We start from the raw sequence: 19,448 nt of genomic DNA on the forward strand, positions 1-19,448 counted from the left end.
AAGTTAACTGGTGGCTACACAGTTGTCCAAATCCCAGCATTACACACTATTAGAATAGAATAGGGGTAAAAAGGCAGAATAGACACAAAAGGTTTATGAAACTCTCTTTGGTTGCTGACACCTGGCTTCCAGGCTTCACTCCATTTCAACAACTCACCAGCCCTCTGATCCACAGCAAATTCTGCATCATGCCCTCTGCATCAGCTGGAGAATTTGCTTTCTCCATCAGCTCAGGTTCTGAGTCCATTCCTCTTGCCTTTCTGCAGCTTTTAGTGTCTCTCTAAAACTTCCTTCTGCCTGATACTTTATTTCCCCTGTCCCTCCACCTCTCCTTTTCCAAAGCATAAGAACTCCCCCTAAAATACCCTCAGTTGCTCCCAAGACAGAAGCAATCTCACTCCCTCCAGAAGCTTCCAGCCAACCCAATCCTCTCCTTTTTTTAAAGCAATGTAACTGAACCTGATAACAAACACAAAATAGATGGTCTGCCACAGATGGCTAAACCTACAAAGTGTGAAAACCACTCACAGTATGTCCAGATTTTCCATTATACTTTTGCTACAGCGAGAGAGTGTACTAGCCAGACCACACAAAACCTCATATTCCTATTCTTACTCTCATATAAATATGGCAATTTCCAGTTTGTTATAAACCCATTTCCAAGTGATCTAAGTTAAAATCAAATCAACCTCTCCACCCACTCAACCACAATGCTTTCAAAGAAGGCATTAATACTTGAATGAACCTGCTGTACTGATATAAAACAGAAATTCTTCTCATGGAAGAAAAATAGCTTTCCTTGTGTTGTCTGTTTAAATTTATATAATTTTTTTTCTTTTCAAACAAAAAAGGTATCTTAAATGGCATGAAATCATTTATTCAAAGTTTAACTGTTTGTTTTTTTTGGTTGGTTGGTTGTCTGGGGTTTTTTTATTGTTTTTCTTGTATATTGCACCAGATCTACTCTGTGGAGCTGGGAAAGGCAAATGGCAATGTCTTATCATTAGAGAGTATTTAAAAGTTAGCTGGACATCAGCACCAGCTCTTCACAAAAGAAAACTAGTCAGGACACACAACTCAGTCTTGATGAGCTCAACTGGGAAAAAAACTGGGAGAACGTCATGATATTTAGAACAGACTCCATCTTTTCTAAGTATAAATTGATATAATTTTTATACCTGACTGTTTCAACAATTATTAACTAGCAATTTATATAACCCTGAAACCGAGATTCATTTTCAGAAGAGGAATTCAGAGTGTTCTACTCCTGGATAGTTTCAATCAGATGACAGCCTTGCAGGCTATGTGATATTTAAGACAACTGTGTAGAGTTGAGGAAGAAGAAAGAAGTAACCTTTAATGAATTCTCTTCCTACTATTTTAATAGCAATTAGACTATTTTAGAATCATGACCTTCCTCTTTCCATTTCTGCTTACTGTGACAAGCAGGACAGAAAGAGAGAAATTTGGCAACTTTTAAATGCTAAGAAAGTTAAAAATAAAGGCAGCAGAAAAAAAAAACAACAGAAGTTAATGTGAAAGATGTGCCACTTGCATTCTCTAAACCTACATTTGTAAAAAAAAAAAAAAAAAAAAAAAGAAAATTCTTATGATTGACCTGGAATCTTTGATATAATTTCACTAGAGATACAAAAGAAAAAAAGGCCACCCCACATTTTCAGAGCCCCTAACTACCCTTTACCCAAACCATTATTTGTCTACCACTGCCATAGCTCAAAATAAATCTAAATAAAAAGTAGCTTTACTGGAATACATACATATGGACTATACCAATTACCCTAAGCAGGCAGTGCAAAGTGAGTTTCATGATAAAAACACAGGAAATAAATGGCAAAAGATGTTTACAAGATGAATACATATTTGGGTTGGCTGAGCAGTGACGGAGATTGTATTGACTGAAGAATCACTGATGCCATTTCCCTCAGAATGCATCATCTATGAGCATTGTGTATTAGTGTGCAATTCCTTATCATGTTGTTTGAACATCAATTTACACATAAACTAAGTACTGAAGTAATGATAAAAGATTTTTCTTTATCTGCTGTGCTCACTTTCTGGAAAACATTAAATGACTTTGTATGTGACCATAGATAACATTTTTAACCTACAGTGCTTTTCTACTACAGTTTCAAGTCCTTCTTATGGCATTTTACAAGTTACATATTCATGAAATATAACTACAATGCTGTAATAATAATTCAAGAGATGTAAGATGGCAATGATTTAGAAAATGGAATACATATCCAATATATTTTAATAACATAAGAAAAGTAACATAAGAAGAACAAGTGTGGGTTTTTTTCTACTTTTAGAACAATTAAAATTTTGGACCAAGTCAGGAGGAACCCACTGGCACAAGGGTCTGTTCCAAAAAGCAAACCTAGAGCAATTTGTAAGACTTAAAAAGAAGACTCTGAAGAGTGAAAGGTGATATTATTACTTTATAAGTTGCTCATAGATCTAGATCAGAGCATAGGATCAGCCTATTCCATTCAAGAGTAATTTCCGTAACACCCACACTCATACAATGAAGCCCCCAACACTGCATAGTCTTCCTACGCAGCTGTTCTGAAAGAACACTGGAAAGCACTGCATCACTATATATATATATATGTATATATATATATACGTCATATACATGAGGAATATACTCCATGTCTTGTGCAAAAAATCATGTGTCTGTATGTAAAAAGTATGTGGTTTCCTCTGTGTAATTCTTTAGCACACCCCAGAAAGATTAAGCACCCTGTGATTTTCTTAAAGCACTGAGGATTTTCTAAGATATGTATCTGTATTTTCTGTTCTGTCTCCAGTTCAAAAAGAAAGAAAATATTTATATATAGAAAAATGTGTGGCATTTAACGCTTAGTATTAAGTAAATATTTAAAACAAATATTGTTAGCTCTCCATGGGTAAGCCAAACAGAGGATGAAACCTAACCTCAGAAGCTATCTCATCCTTTACTGAAAAGAAATGAATTGGTCACTGTGATGTAGAAAATGATGAATTAGATGGACTTTGATCTGCATTTGTGCTGTGGATCCTATCTTCATGAAGCTAGATTTCAATTGCTGAACTGCACCTGAAAAAAAAACAAATACCTGAAAACTTTCAGCTTGCTCTTCAGTCTATTCTTTCTGTACAACCAAGGAGAAGCTACAAAGCATTGATTTCAATTTGCTCTTTCTCACTTTGCCACTATATTTCCAAATTATGTTCAAACTCTGAATATTCTGAACTGCAGGCAAAATATTTTCAACACATTTAAGAAAGTTTTGAATATTAATAGCAGATTATTAGGAATCCTACACCTTTCAGCAGAGAACCCACAAGTGATGACAATGACTTTCAGATAGAGATCAAAAATATACTGGAATTTTACAGCATTTTAACGTTTCTCTCCATTACCTAATTACCCAGTGCTCAGTATAATGAAATTAAAACACACTCTATTTCAAATTTGCATTCTTTGTGAGCAGCACACCTTTCCTGTTCCATCTTGTTTCATAATTTATTGCTCATTCCAGTGCTTGTGTAACAAAAGATATCAATGTGGGTAAGATACACGTCAAAGTAAGTTACTAGAGGCTGATAGAACTGGAATCACAATCTGATGCAAAATGAGACTTCTACAGTCTCAGCTATTCTATTAATATCTCCAGTTCGATACATACATTCAGAGCTATTTTACATATCAAACCCCTTCTGGGCTTAGAAGCAAATGGAGGTGATTAGCACCCTCTGTCACTTCCCACCATTTACTTTATTGACTGTATTGTCAATACTTCCAGAACAAGTCAGTCAGCTGGAAATTCTTCTCCATTAATAAAAAATCTTTCGCCCTCCCCCTCCCTCCAAACTACTTCAGGTAGGATCAGATGTAGAGTTAAAAACAGCCCATGCCTGTTTGTTTTGCTGTTTGGTTGGTTTTAATTTGGATAGGGAAAAATGTGTTTAAGGGGAATCACTATCTATTTTTTTAGCTTGCCAGCTGCCACGGCCTCATTTTTAATTTCTTGCCATAAGCAGCTGGCAAACTATCACTATAAAAAACCCTTTTCTTTTTTCCTGTGCAAACTTGAACTTCTCCAATACAAAATTCAGATTTAAGGGATATTTTTTACTCAAAAAAACCCAGTGTCACTATTTCAGTCATTTAAATAAACAGCAGTGAAGGTGACAATTTGGCTGACATAGTAACATTGCCAGAAACTGGTGTGAATATTAATGAGGTAAAAGATTCATGAAGCCAGCAAACATGCTTTAAAGCAATGACTACATGGTGAAAGAAGGCACATGAAGAAAAATAAAGGGAGTAAATAATACTGTTAGTAAATGAGAGGAATAAAGAATGGGGAGAAAGAGGACTAACAGAAGTTTAAAGAATGGATGAAAAGGTTGCACAGGCTGAATAAAACAGGAATATGTGTATATCCAGTGTAGTCTGGATGAAAGTGATTGTAGAAGCACCTATGCATTACATGCCTATAAACAGACACTAGGTTTTACTATGAAGGGATGATTTCTCTAAATTTTAGTGTGTTAAAAAAAAATCTGGAAAAAAAAAACAACAGAGGAGCTTCTAGTGGCACACCTCCCTCCCAGCAATTTCTCAAATTACTTTAACCTAATTACTGTGTTTGAAAGCTTAGTAGGGGGCATAGCCTAGTGTTTCCTGAAACGTACTGTGTATTTCTTTATAAAGCTGCATAGGAAGTGCTTGAGGGGACATAATTTGTTTCTGAAGCAGCACAGCAGTTTGAGTGTCATTGCACTCCAGCTAATGAGAACAACAACGCTAACTAGAAGAGTGGGACTCAGACAGGACAGTTTCCCAAACTCTTCGCATTCTTTTTTGCATCCATCCAAAGCACTAAAATTCTTGACTACAGAGCACAGCACAAGCCCAGGGCTTGAGGAGAATGGCTGTTCTATGACGACAGGCTAAGGGAACCGAGCAGCTTTAGCTTGGAAGAAAACAGGTAATTGCTATCTTCAGCTCTTAGATGCAGCACTTAAGAAAGGTCAGATTCAAACTCTTTTAAGAGATGCACAGTGAAGGACAGAAGGCAAGGTTTGCACACAGGAAATGAAGCATTCTTCACCATGAGATCAGTGAAGTCCCAGAACAGGATGCCTAGAGAGACAGTATAATCTCCATCCTTGGAGATTTTCATTTGGCTGGACAATCCCACTAGCCCTCTGGTCTAACTTTGAAATTAGCTCTGAGGTGGAACTACATGACCTCCACAGAGCCTTCCCAATTGGATTTGTTGGTTATCCTTTTCTCAGTCACTGTGATGACTGAGGAGTTTAGATAGTTAATGTTTGAAAACATGACACAGACACCAATATTCGAGATTTACTGCCAAAATTCTGTGGAAGCTGTGAAAGAGTAGGGACTGCAGTATTTATTTTAATTAAATAAAAGCTTCAATGTAGGCAAGAATGTTCCATAACTGTAGTGTCACTGAGATGAAAAATACTGTTACTCATGTTTGCAAAATATCCTCCAGAAAAGCCATTTGCTTTTTGTGCATAGAACTTTATATACATGTATATGGTAAAGATGTTACTCTTGTAACACTGTCAAAACTTTGTGTTTTCTTTGGTGAGTTCTTGGGTCAAATGATGAAGAAATGGAAGAAAAAGAGATAAAAGTGAGTTCCTGTGCCTGGGTTATGGTTCATTCAGACAAGCACTGTTCAAACATTCTGTAAGAACATAAGGACTCGGAGCAGCCTACACTACTGCTGTCACAAAAATCACTTTTACTGCCTAAAGAAATATCTGAAAGCATTAATATAGAACTCTTTATACTACTGTATTACTGACCAAAGGAGCAAAGAACACACTCACTGATTCCTTTCCATGCTTCACAGAAGGCCATGATATTTCTGCTGTATCAATATAATGTATTTTACTTCACTGTTACTCTCTTATGTCACATATAGACAGGAAAAAACACAACTGTGACAGGTTACAGAAAGCATGCTCCAAAAGCTTATAAAGTAAATATTACTTCCACTGACCTTATGATTTCCTAAGGCTTATGTCACTGTGTATTATTAATGCTACATAGCAATTGAAAATAAACATTGAGTCTCAAATTATTCTTCCCCATTTTAGGCTTAAATATTAGGTGGGTAACTCTCATTCTGATTCATCTCATCCATCACTCTTCCAGACTATCTTTTTACCTAGGACAACTGCTGACTGTGAATCAAGCAGTTTTCCAGTTTTAGAGAAATCGGGATGGTTAAACTTCACATCTCATGCACACTGAGGAAATACTCAGCATTTTATCCTCCTTCAGGCCTGCATCCATGCTAGGTATTTCATTACAAATGCCACCTTTACTTTTAGTTAACAGCTAGCCCATTTAACCTGTTTGGCAGTTATGATCCTACACCATGGAAAAGGATTATCAGGCAGTGTAAGAACACCAGCACACTCGATGCTTGAGCTGGATGTGACACTACTAAACAGCTTGTGAAGTGAGTAAGGTGAGATAATCAAAGCTGTATTTTGATAGGAACCACATAGATCCAGTGAGAGAAGGTGTCAAGAGAGGGACCAGCTGGAAAACAGCAGTAGGGGCTAGCAAGGAGATTAGAGAGAAGATATGGACAGATGGAGATGTGAACAGAAATTGAACCAAGACCCACATTCATTCTGTTCAAAATGCAAGAAGTTGTGGGGGGAGGAGAGCAAAAAGGCAGTTTCATATAGAGGAAAAAACAGGTATACGAAGAGAGAAATTCCAGGCTTTGCATCAGTTTCAGGGAGATGTCTGAGCCATATCTTTTGACAGTGTTTCAGATTTACTTCAGGTTGTATAGGGAGTTTCTAAACGGCTGACAGCACTGAGCAAACTGGCTACCGGTAAATTCTGGTCTCGTACCTTAATTATAAATGCAGAGAAAGTAATCACTTACCATTATGGATTCCACTCCCTGAGCTGAATATTGCAACAGGTAAATCACTCTTTTGAGTTTCTGAAAAAGTTTACTTTCAATGTAGATTTGAAAGTTAACTTTCAATCATGTTCAGATCCTTCCAGATAACAAAATGGAAATTATTTGGAGAAAGTGAATGGAGAAGACAAGCAGAAAGGAAAAACTTGGTCTTCAAGTAAAATTTGAAAACTGTTGACACGGTATCTTCTAAAGGTCAGGATTGGAGCGAACACCAACTCTGTTCTGTAAATAAGAAGTTTGTCTACGCTTTGATGCCCATTTGTCAGGAGACAATGACCTTAAAAGCATGCTGGGAGAAACTGGAAACTATTGGAAAGACTATTTTTTTTTTCTAATGTCATCTCAGTGAATTGAATAATTTTATTTTTTTTTTTAATTGAGCTTTGGCAACTACAAAACGATTTATAATCCTAACTTTAACTGAATCATGACTTTTGTTGTTCAGAATTGATAACAGGAAAGCAGTACATGACCAAATAATCCATCATTCTGAATGAGAGAAAAAAATAGGAAATAAGAACACAGAAGACTCACAGGACAGGCTTTTCAAGAGACCGTGTGATTCATCTTATCAAAACCAATCACAGTCACCTAGAATCAATTTGTAGCCAATTGGAGAAATGGGTGTGATTCATAATATTTTAAAATTAAAATATAAAATTAGTGAAGCAACTGTTGTCCCCTTGGAATTTTTCTGCTTACAGACTTTAACAGGAATCTACAGTGACCAGGTCAGGTGTTATCGTAAGACATAACTTGGGGTGTTGTGCGCAGTCCTGGTGTTCTCAACGCAAAAAGGACATGGAACTGTTGGAACAAGTCCAGAGGAGGACCATGAGGATGATCAGGGGACTGGAGCACCTCCTGTATGAACACAGGCTGAGAAAGTTGGGGTTGTTCAGCCTGGAGAAGAGAAGGCTGCACGCAGACCTCATAGAAGCCTTCCAGTATCTGAAGGGGGCATATAAGGATGCTGGGGAAGAACTCTTCATTAGGGACTGTAGTGACAGGACAAGGGGTAATGGGTTAAACAGGGGAAGTTTAGATTGGCTATAAGGAGGAAGTTCTTTCCTGTTAGGGTGGTGAGGTACTGGAATGGGTTGCCCAGGGAAGTTGTGAATGCTCCATCCCTGGCAGTGTTCAAGGCCAGGCTGGACAGAGCCTTGGGTGATATGGTTTAGCGTGAGGTGTCCCTGCTCATAGCACGGGGGTTGGAACTTGATGATCTTAAGGTCCTTTCCAACTATAATTATTCCATGATTCTATGATTTTACACCAGCAATATCTAATATTAAACATTATCTTTCCAATTCTTCATACCTTAACTAGGTACCCTTTGTCCTTTTATCAGTCAAGGCATATACTAGATATATGTAAGCTTGTGAAAACCAATGTAAAGAGGAAAGTAAAATGGGGAATGAATGCCACTTTGGCAAAGGGACAGAAGGAACAATATATGTGGCATTTAGGCTATCTGATTATAGAACTATTTTCTTAGTCTTAGCTTCCTGACTTTTAAATGAAGACTGTATCACTGAGGTCATTCAGATTATAGAAAGAGCCCTCTATGGTCTGAGTGTTTAGTTTAATTGAGCAGCCTGTGACAAATGCTGTATCAATACAAACTGACAGCAATGATGTGGATAATAATGTGTAAGAAGAGCCATGAATACTAAAGACAGTTGTATTTAATTTTAGAATTAATTTTTTAAAGATAATGTTATTACTTGTACTGCTTAAGATATTCTCGGCTTCGAAGAAAAATCAGTTACGTAGGTGCTTTCTCCCTTAATGCTATTCCAAATATTCAGATATAACACAGTTTCACTAAAATATATTGATTCTAAGCCATTTGTGCTATTTCAGTTGTGAAGTTTTTTGTTCTTATCTACTAAATATTCATGGCCACAAATTGAGATAATCCATTTCCTGCCTCCGCTGGATGTGGAGAGTGGTTAGTAGCTGTCCTATTTATGACACTGTTTAACAAAGTGAAAGACTGTTACCTTGTCCAGCTTTGGTCTTATTTCTAGATTAACACAGCCAGATCCTTCAGTCTTTCAACATATATCTTGTTATCTATAACTTATATCCTTCCTCTTTTGCTCAACTTTGATTTTTTTCAGCCTCTCTAACTCAAGTGGTGACAACCTGAACTGCATGTATTATTATAGCTGTTACCAACCACTGAGGAAGGTAGAAAATTACATCGCATATCTTATACACGCACACGTTTTCAGCATTTCCCAGGAACACCACTGCCTTTCATGCAAACACTTCAGAATTTTAAGTCATATTAACTCTGAAATTACACCTGAACATCTTCAGTACTGTTATTGCCTAAACAGCTATATCGATTATTTTTTTTTCTTTTGTATCTGTAGCATCTGTATCATTACTGAATTTGATTTTGAAGCATTGCTTTGAATTACAATTCTGCTTTCCAAAGTAATTTTGTTTCCTATATTGGTCTACAAATGCTAGATTAGTGCTGTCTCCATTCTCTAAATTGCAACTGAATTATTAAAGAGTCAAGCTTATGACAAACCATTGCTTGACCTACTTAAAAATGCTTTCCAGTTTTACAGTGACCAATTTGACCTAAGATATCTTAACTTTCTTTTTATCTTCTTAATATAAAATCACTGACTTAGAAACCCGATGCCTGAATAGCAGGATTTGGAGGATCAGAACAGAGTCAAAGTTAGTTGTAACATGAGTGAGTCTTAATTAAACAAAAACCAAATCCAAAACCCAAAAAACAAAAAACAAAAAGCACAACACCTGCCTCCTCTCCAAAACCCAAAGTAACCCCAAAAACCTGTTAGGCCACACTGCGATTTGAAACACTGATAGCCAGTATTTCTAGAGATAAGAAGTAAAACTTCAGATCTCTGATAAACTATTTATGAAGGCAATAATGCATTGATGAGTATTAAGAACACACACACATGTAGCCCAAAGATTACTGGCTACCTTCATTTCATATATTTTTTATTTATTTTCTTTTTATATTTGGGGGTGCTCATATGGGGCACATCTAGCTCTGCAGGCTTTCCTTAAGGAAAAAAATAGAAAGTTTTGAAACTTTTAGTACCTCATATGCTAAAAATAAATTCATCTCCAGGGATAAGTATGTTCTGAAGAAAGTATACCTAGGTATTGAAATTCCATGGAGATGAACCCCTTTAAATTCTAAGGAAATGATTGAACAGAATAATACCTCAATAATGGCATGCTGTGAACTCTTTCTAGAAAAAACATCCCCAAACCAAAAAGCAAGGAGAATTTTAAATGGACTGATTTGTGCTAAAGAAGCACCCTAGAGGCCTTGCATGCAGAGAAAAGGTAACCATTTGGACAGTGGAGAAGAGAGGCATACAGAACATCTTTTTACTGTTCTGAGTATTTTGTTGCATTTAATTATATCTGATCATAATTTTTTGATGTACTGTGGTTCTGTTTTGGGATTTTTTAGTAATTTTCCTATAGGACATATGAGCTATCATGGGGTTTTGCCAGCCCTGAATCACTTCCAAGAAATGTGTAATCCCATTCGGCTGATCAAGTCAATATCAAGACAAAACTTAAAAATATTTTAATAAAATTATGTGAAAAAGTGTTGGAATTAAAGCTTGCATTTTGTTAAGAGATGAAGTTTGGAATACTTTGACAAGAACAAATTAGTCTTCCCTAGTTATTGCACCTTGCTGCAGTTTGCAGAGAGGTTTGCATGCATGCAAACTAGATTCACACGGGAGAAAATTAAATAAGAAGCTCTGTTCTAAGTGTATGTTGAATATCCTCAAATCCCAGTAGGGCAAACCAGTCCAAAACAATGACTGGCTGCCTTTGAACAAAACAGTACACTCTAGCAGATATTTTAGCATGGGCTACTTTGAGTTACTGTTCTGCTTTTATTATACCAACTTGCTAACATAGTATAGGCAGTGCTTCCTTTCTATGGAAGATTTTATAGACATTGCTCCTTTTTGGAGAATTTATTTTCATTTGCTCAGTGCAATATGATTTTCCTGTGCTTCACTCATAGCTGCTCATAAAAGTAGACAGAATAAAATGCAGGAAGACAAACTTATCAGCAGAACATGTGGAATGCACTCTCTTTTGAGCTCAGTCAAGCAATTACACTAGTAATTTTACCTACCTACTACATATTCAGACTAACTGCAGTAATTCATGGCTTAATAGGAGATGAAGGTCTGAAGTAAAACAGCCAAAGTAGGCCAAAACTTGCTAGTTGGTATGTGCCTCTCTGTCATTCTTCCATGCCTGTTTGGTTCTGCCGTGTACATTTCTATGCTTTATTTATTACTTTAAAGCAGGGAACATAATAATAGCTTATCTCCACACCCCAAAACTCAAAGTATTCCTAAAATGTATAACAACAATAACCAAGTCAGCTGGAAATGAGGAGAAACATATTACTGGACCTTCATTCTTATTTCTCTTATTTGTGGAAGATGAAAGAGCAAGGGATTGGATTTGTTGGCCAGGGGTGTTTTTTTTTTTAATGTATATATAACAGCTGGCTTAAGAGAAAGATGGGTAAGCTGACAGCAGGTGAGAAAAGGCCCAGCTAACAGAAAACCTAGGATCTCTGTCAACTCTACCATAAAACTCATGCTTTATAAAAGATTGTTAAGGATCCCTTTTGAAAGCAAAAGAGTGAATAGCATAATTTTACATTATGTGGGAATGTCCTTTGTTGAATAGAGAAGGTGTGAAATCAACTAATATAAAAGTATCAGGCAAGACAGACTGATCCAGATAAATGTGCTTTAGAAAATAATGTTTATACGATATGTTAACCAAATGTGGAGTATTCCTTCTGTTTTGAAGATCTGGCAGATGGAAAAAGGACACCTCATTTGAATCACAGAAATGTTATTCCAAAGGATACAGCACCGGAAGTAATGGAGTAATGCATCCAGCTCTGGGGCTCCCAACACATGGACATTGACCTACCTGTTGGAGCAAGTCCAGAAAAGGGCTACAAAGATGACCAAGTCTGAAGACAGACTGAGAAAGTTAGGGTTGTTCAGCCTGGAGAAGAGAAGACTCTGGGGAGACCTTAGAGCAGCTTCCAGTACCTTAAGGGGCCTACAAGAAAGCTGGAGAGGGGCTTTGGACGAGGGCATGTAGGGTTAGGACAAGGAGTAATGGCTTTAAACTGAAAAAGGGTAGATTCAGATTAGATATTTTTATTAGGAAAAAATTCTTCACTATGAGGATGGTGAGTCACTGGCACAGGGTGTCCAGGGAAGCTGTGGCTGCCCCATTACTGGTAATGTTCAAGGCCAGGCTGGAAGGGGTTGGAATTGTTTCTAGATGTGAGATCGACTCAGTTTCCAGTTAATTTGTCTGTAACATACAAAAAACTGTGTGACAATATTCAAACACAAAAGGAACTCAGTAGGTACATCTACACCTTATTTTGATTGCTGGCCTCAAACAATCTCAAAACAAGATCGCCCTGTTCATAGGCAACGATGAACCAACCAGTCTCATAAGTAGCTGCAGGGCACTCTTCAGGGATTCAGAAACCTATGGGTAAGACAGACCCACATATGCAGCTCACAAACTGCATGCAGACCATATGAATCATGTAAATCAGGCTTCTTCCAGGCTGTTCTTTAAGACTGGAATATCCATAGCCAAAATGAAGGAGCAGTGCCTGAAGAAGAGTTCCATTAAACAACACCCCACAGATACCACTCAGAAGCAAATGGGAAAAAAACCCCCACAACTTTGCACTTTAAATCTAAGTCATTCTAACGCACCCCCAAAGATGGCTCCTCACTCAACACCCATCTGTACTTAAACCTAAATAGCAGCTGTTTCTGCAAGAGGTAATGACTCTTTTATATTGAAATTTAACTTCTACATAAAACAAAATGTTCTTCCTTTTTTTTCTGGACTGAATCATGGGTCTAAAATGGAAAATTAAAGTCACTGAGTTAAGACTTTTGCAGTTACAACCATGTGACCACCCATGCCTCAGAACCCAAGACACTTCAGAATAGTTTACAGTAACTGTAAAAGTTATAACAAAGTACCAAACCCTTGTAGCTGGAATTCAGGCCGCATAACAGTAAAACATGGGAAACATCAACTTCCTGTGCTCTAACAATTGCAGAAACCTGTTACCTGCCATTCTGGCATGACACTAATAAATGAACCTCTTCTCTGCTCCTGAAGAAGGTAAACAAACAGAAATACCCAACCTCAAAACAGGTAATTATCCCTATCTTTATTCATTACTCAAGAAGAACATTTCTCATTGAAATATAAGTTGGGTGATCAGCTTAGTCCTGAATAAACAAGCAAAACATCATGGATATGATATATGGAAAATGTTAATTCTAATAGGAGCAACTATTCTGTTTCCTCTCTTCAGTGCCCAGACATATAACATGTCTGGCGCAGCAAATGACAGCCCCAAGTTGGGGCTGTTCAGCCTGGAGAAGAGAAGGCTGCGTGGAGACCTCATAGCAGCCTTCCAGTATCTGAAGGGGGCATATAGGGATGCTGGGGAGGGACTCTTCATTAGGGGATGTAGTGATAGGACAAGGGGTAATGGGTTAAAACTTAAACAGGGGAAGTTTAGATTGGATATAAGGGGGAAATTCTTTCCTGTTAGGGTGGTGAGGCACTGGAATAGGTTGCCCAGGGAAGTTGTGAATGCTCCATCCCTGGCAGTGTTCAAGGCCAGGTTGGACGAAGCCTTGGGTGAGATGGTTTAGTGTGAGGTGTCCCTGCCCATGGCAGGGGGGTTGGAACTTGATGATCTTAAGGTCCTTTCCAACCCTAACTATTCTGTGATTCTATGATTCTAAAATCACTGAAATTCTATCCTTCAGTTTTAGAGTTGAAAGTTTTAGGATACCATAGAAGATAAAATACAGTTATACAGATCTGTGTGCTTTGTTTTCATTACTTTTAAATTTATGTTATTAAATTTACAGCTATAAAATCGGTAAAAAAATCACTACAGCAATAGATGAAGTCCTGTGATTCTTATCTAAATACGGCAATCTCTTTAGGGATTTTGCTTGAAATCATTACTTTTTTTAGTACAGTATAAGGATTTGAATTATATTTACCTTCCAAATATGGCAACCCACATTAGCAAAAAATTCAGAAAAAGTTCTTGTTAACACTCTTAATAAACGGATTGATGGAATTTGTTCTAAGCATTGAAGCTTAAATGTACAGTTTCTATCCTGAAGTTGACAGGCTGTTGACAGATGTGTCTTTGCATTAGTTTCGTGAATACAAACATTTCTGCTGAGTCTTTATGCACAGCTTGGCTGTAGATGTTGTATGTGCATGACAGCCCATGTGCAAGATCTTCTGCAATTTGCTTCTGTATAGCTGAGCAAGCATTTTGCATCCAAAGGAAAAAGGAAGACAACTTCCATCTTTGATTACACATACGCAATGTGTACAAGTGCCCAAGTTGACTCTGACTGGCATGTGACTTGATTCTGTTACGCAGTGGTGTAATGCTATTTCTTTATTAAACTAGACAGATACAATTTCTTAGTGCTGCTGGACAAAATTCAACCTCCGCTTCCAAAGTCTACTGACACTTTCCAGTGCCCTCACAGAAACCATTACTATGCCTTTGCACTCTGTGGAATCCTACCACACTGGACTGCTGGACAGTCTATCAAAATCAATACTAGAGAGCTCACTGCCAGTGGGAGTTCAATTGGCACAAAGCTCACAAAACAGGAAAATCAGGTATCTTTGCAAAATAGCAATTCCAGGTGGGTGGCTTCCACAACGTTTTTGGTGCTGACAAGCCATAGCTCACACTTTTTCTTTGACACAGTTACACTTGATTATTAATGGACATCACAGAAATGCATAGGACATAAGAACTACCACCTAGGACATAATGAAAAACAATACTTTCACTTTGGATTAATAGTAAGCCACCATTTATGTTCATTCAATAATTGTGTATATAAAGCCAATGACTATGATAGACAGTAAGTGAAAATGCAATGTAAATATATACCCTATCTGAAAATTAAAATTGCATCATTGAAAGCAATATTATCTGGATACTTATTATTAGGTGGTTAGCTACTGGGTTATTTTTCAGCCTTTCAGACTAGATTAGATAAAACATTTTAATAACTTCCTATAAAAGGTGCATTTAAAAAAATTGTATTCAAAGCAGCAGTTCAAAACCATATAGAGCTAACTTAATCATCTTTGTCACAGTCTCAATCTTTTTTCTTGAAATGTTGTAACATTGTACATGAATGATGAAACTGCACTGCCTGAGGCACAAGGTATCATTTCATTGTAAGACTTAAAAAAAGACCAGTTTTATTCCTTTCCTTTTAGCCCCAATGATTGCATAAGGAACAACTTTTTTGATAAACTGTCGTAAAAAAGCCTGTGAAACATACACATGAACACATGAACACCCTTTTCACCTGCAGTGTTTATGAATGCAAAGATATAACCCTGAAACAAGAACTGATAAAAAAGTGATGGGATATTCATTCATGCAAACAATATTCATATACACACTCCATTTCCCTAAGGTAGTGAAAGAACAATCTTTATTCTTTTATGTTCAGCTCTAGTAACTTCTCCTTTCTAGAATGATCCATTTCACAAGTTTTTCTGCAATGAACTTTATTGTTTGACTGCCATAACTGATTCTTTCTACCTTTCCCTTTCTATAATTTGGCAATTAGGAGCTCTCCAGTCAGGAGGCACAAAAGTATACACAGAGAATCAACAAAGACTTTAAACCTTGTGGGCACTGTACAAAGAAAGAATGATAAAACATTCCCAGTGTCAAAATTATTTTTTAAATTATCCAAAAGCTCTCTTGTATTTAAACTTGAGTATAACAATGATGTGTTGCTACAATTATACTATTATAAAGCTGAAAAAAAGTTAAAAAGGTTTAAACTTTGCCAACAGTGACACTGCGTATGCTACTTTTAGGAATAGCTTTTGAGTGTGGCAAAATGTACAAAAGAAGAAATCACTATCCACTCTTTCCTGAGCTTCCAAGATGATAGTACACTGTTATTTTACAGGATTATACCTACTCTCCAATGTGTAGTAGAACCCAGTACACTTGAGCAGCATTCTTGAAGATGCTGTTCCAGTCTACATGAAACTTTAGTACTAGTGCTACAGTTTCCCCAGTGCACTAATCCTGCAATAGGGAATGATGTTTATATGGAGTGCCAATGTCATGATCACAGTTATCCCTTCAAAACTCTTAAGTACCGTTTTCCAATCGGTTGCAGCATTTAATATCTGCACAAATATGTGAAGATGCAGAAACTGCTTACAGTCGGAGCCTTGGGGGGCATAACCAGCTAATTCTGTATTTGAAATCTACCACAAATCACCAAACACAAAGAATAAACCCTCTTTATGCTATCCAGCCCATACTAATCACTCATGTATTTGCACATGACTGAATATAGAAGATAGAATTGCTGAAGAACTTGAATGGCAACTCATGCAGACCTCTGACAAATAAGATACTGACCCTGCAACTGAAAGAAGGGAATGGACTTGGACAAAAGGACCAAAAGCCAAGGACATGTTAAATTATAAAGGATTTTTTTCTTTTTTAGGCAGGACTTCTTTTTCTTGCTAATAAATAACAGACTGGCTCCCAAATCAGAAATCTTACTTCTCATTTCTCAAGAAAAAGGAATACTGCAGAAATGAAAACTTTGTCCTGATGATGTCAGCCTTATCAAATATTGACTCCTCTAACACCACAAGAAACAGCCCTCACCACTTGGCATAACTTCTTGATAATCCTCCTTATCCAAAACAAACACATGGCTTTGTGTTATGAGAACTTTCGGTGTGGGAGACAGAAGATTACCCACTGAGTCACAAATAGACAAGAAACCTCATAAGGGTTAAAAAGGACAGCTAAGTAAGGTAATTATAAATCTGGTGTTAGCTACTTCTCAGAAGGCACGTGCAGTAATTTCAAGGTAAATGCACTGCAGACCATGCCACAAGGGCTGAGTATGCTTAGAAGGAAAATGGTTTTCATTTTCTTAATGAAAATGAATTGGCTCTAACCACTTTATGTAAAATCTAAAGAGCCTTCCAAATTCTGAACAAGAATTTGTTGTGCTTTTCCCCTGAATCTTAGTAAGAATGTAATACAAATTCTTTTACTTCCAGGGAATGCAATGAAGCAAATAACCATTACTTTAGATAGCAGATGTTCCTTGGGACTTTTTAGCAAGGTGAGTAAAAAGACTACATTCACAGGTACTTCAAATGACTGTGTCAGCCCTCATGCTGTACTGATAACTGCAGAACTGCATATTAAAAGAAGAAGAAAAACAACAACAAAAAAAAAAAAAGCAAGTACTTCTTACCATGTAACCCTCAGTGTACTGAAACTGAGCTCTTGAACTGTCTTCTGCTGTGGGACTCAGGGGCTTAGGGTCAGACATTGAGCGTTGCATCATCTTTGCTGCCTTTGGGCTTGATGGAGGAACCTTGGCAATGTCAGCATGCAGCATCTTCTGAGGGCTGATGTCATCAGTGATAGGTTTTTCATAGGGTACAAATGCTGACTCTATAACTTTGCTTGGTGAAACAGGTGAAATGGGTGAATAGAGAACTTTGGGGGATTTGGGAGGGGAAGGGACTACCTGCAGTGTGGAGTCTGGACGAAGGTGGGATGAGTATCCTATCTCTAATGGTGTTGGGCGTTTTTTATCTTTCTGGGGAGATGAAGCTGACAGATATGGGGGACTTTGAGTGTCTGACTCTGTCTCTGTTTGACATCCCAAACTTTCTCCTTTATATGTCTTTTCTGGAGCTGAAATGTGTTTTATGATTTCAACCTTAGCATCCAATCGGGCCCTGACTGAAGGTGTTCTTATTGTTCCTACGGGTTCTGTTTGTACTGAAATCTCTGCCACTGTCTGAACTGCAATACTAGATACTTTAGATAATTGCTTAGCTTTGTCTACCTCAGCAGTACTCTCACTGTATTTCCCTACACGAGGCTTCCTTCTGGATCTGCTAGAAAGATCCCATTCATCTTGATCTTCATCATCTGTCTGAACACTCGTATCAACACTCTTCTTATTTCTCCGTCTCCTGTTTGTATAACCTCTGTCTGCTCCATCTTCATCATCAGTTTGCACTCCACTGTCCACTATCTTTTTGAAGCACCGGGGCTCTTCTTCCAGGGTCTCCTCAAGCTCCTCATAGGGACCACGTAATTTTGGCATAGAACTTCTCTTTTTCAACTGCTTCTCTTCTCTAACATCAATATCCTTAAGAGACATTTCTGAAGCAGAGCTTAGGATACCGGACCTGGGTATGTACTGGGTAATGCCATCAGACTGTACTGTATACCACGTTTGGCTTTGTGGAATTTCAATACCCAGGACTCCTGAAGCTGTAGTGGTTGCATCATCAGCAGGCCAAAACTGGCCATTTTCTGTGGTTGCATACTGTCCTTCCAAAAGTGTTTGATCTGTGGTAGTTTGTGGTGAACCAGTTCCTGAAGGGTCATAACCATACTGATATATTTGACGAATCTTTTGCTCCTCCAACTGTTGGTGGAGCTGTTGTTGAAGTTGTTGGAATTGCTCAAGCTGCAGCTGCTGCTGGGCTAATGTCTCTTGCCTCATCATAAACTGAGCTTGTCGCTCCTCTTCTTGCTGAAATAGGAGATGATGTTTCATGGACTGTAACTCCTCAAGCTTTTTTTGCACCATAAACTTTTCTTGTTCCCTAAATCTTTGAATTTCCTGACGTTCCCATTCCAGCTCTTCTGCAAAGCGCTGCTGCTTAATTTTCTCAAGCTCAAGAAGTTCCCGCTCCAAATCAAGCTGCTGCTGTTTGCCTTCTTCAGGGGCAATGAGAAGGGCAACCTCATCTTCAATTACATCTGTATAAACTTCAGATGCTGTAGTTAAGGTGGGTACCAAGCTGGTTGGCTCTGTGGTAATAGTTTCTATGGTAAGAGGAGGTAACCCTGTCTCCATATCAATGGAAGTAATTGCACCATCTTTTTCAGCTGCCACTGTCGTCAAGAAACTGTATGATCTTGGGAGAGGCTGGCTTTGTTGCAAAGTTGATAAAGAGGGCACCGAGTCAATTGTCTGCAGAGTAGGTAAATCTCTGACAGATGTACTAAAAATAGAACCGGGTTGTGTAGTGATGGCAAATGTGGATGGGATTGGAGTTGCTACTGAAGAATAAACAACACCATTGGATGATCTTAAAACACTTCCAATGCCAAACTGGGAACCCAAAGATGATACCATTCTTGCTTGGGAATATTGTGGTGTACTGAGCCCGATGCCCGAAATCACCTGCCGAGTCTCTGGATAAGGACCAGTAGTCTTGCTTGAGTAATCCATAACCTCACCTGAAATTACAGGGCAA

At 37.8% G+C, this 19,448-nt stretch overlaps 1 protein-coding gene across 9 annotated transcripts in view; it reads right to left on the minus strand.

Annotated features, from left to right (window-relative positions):
* The window catches only part of PCLO (piccolo presynaptic cytomatrix protein), a 362,414-nt gene that overhangs the window by 164,834 nt on the left and 178,132 nt on the right, over positions 1-19,448 (minus strand). For all 9 annotated transcript variants that reach the window (XM_061352212.1, XM_061352216.1, XM_061352213.1 and 6 more), the window contains exon 6: positions 17,417-19,431. In XM_061352212.1, coding sequence (XP_061208196.1) covers positions 17,417-19,431 — 2,015 coding nt within the window. The remainder of the gene's footprint in view (positions 1-17,416; positions 19,432-19,448) is intronic.

Source organism: Neopsephotus bourkii, unplaced genomic scaffold (genome assembly GCF_033783945.1).
Source record: "Neopsephotus bourkii isolate Nb327-2 ecotype Australia unplaced genomic scaffold, CSIRO-AGI_Nbou_v1 NB_638, whole genome shotgun sequence".
Taxonomy (NCBI): Eukaryota; Metazoa; Chordata; class Aves; order Psittaciformes; family Psittacidae; genus Neopsephotus; species Neopsephotus bourkii.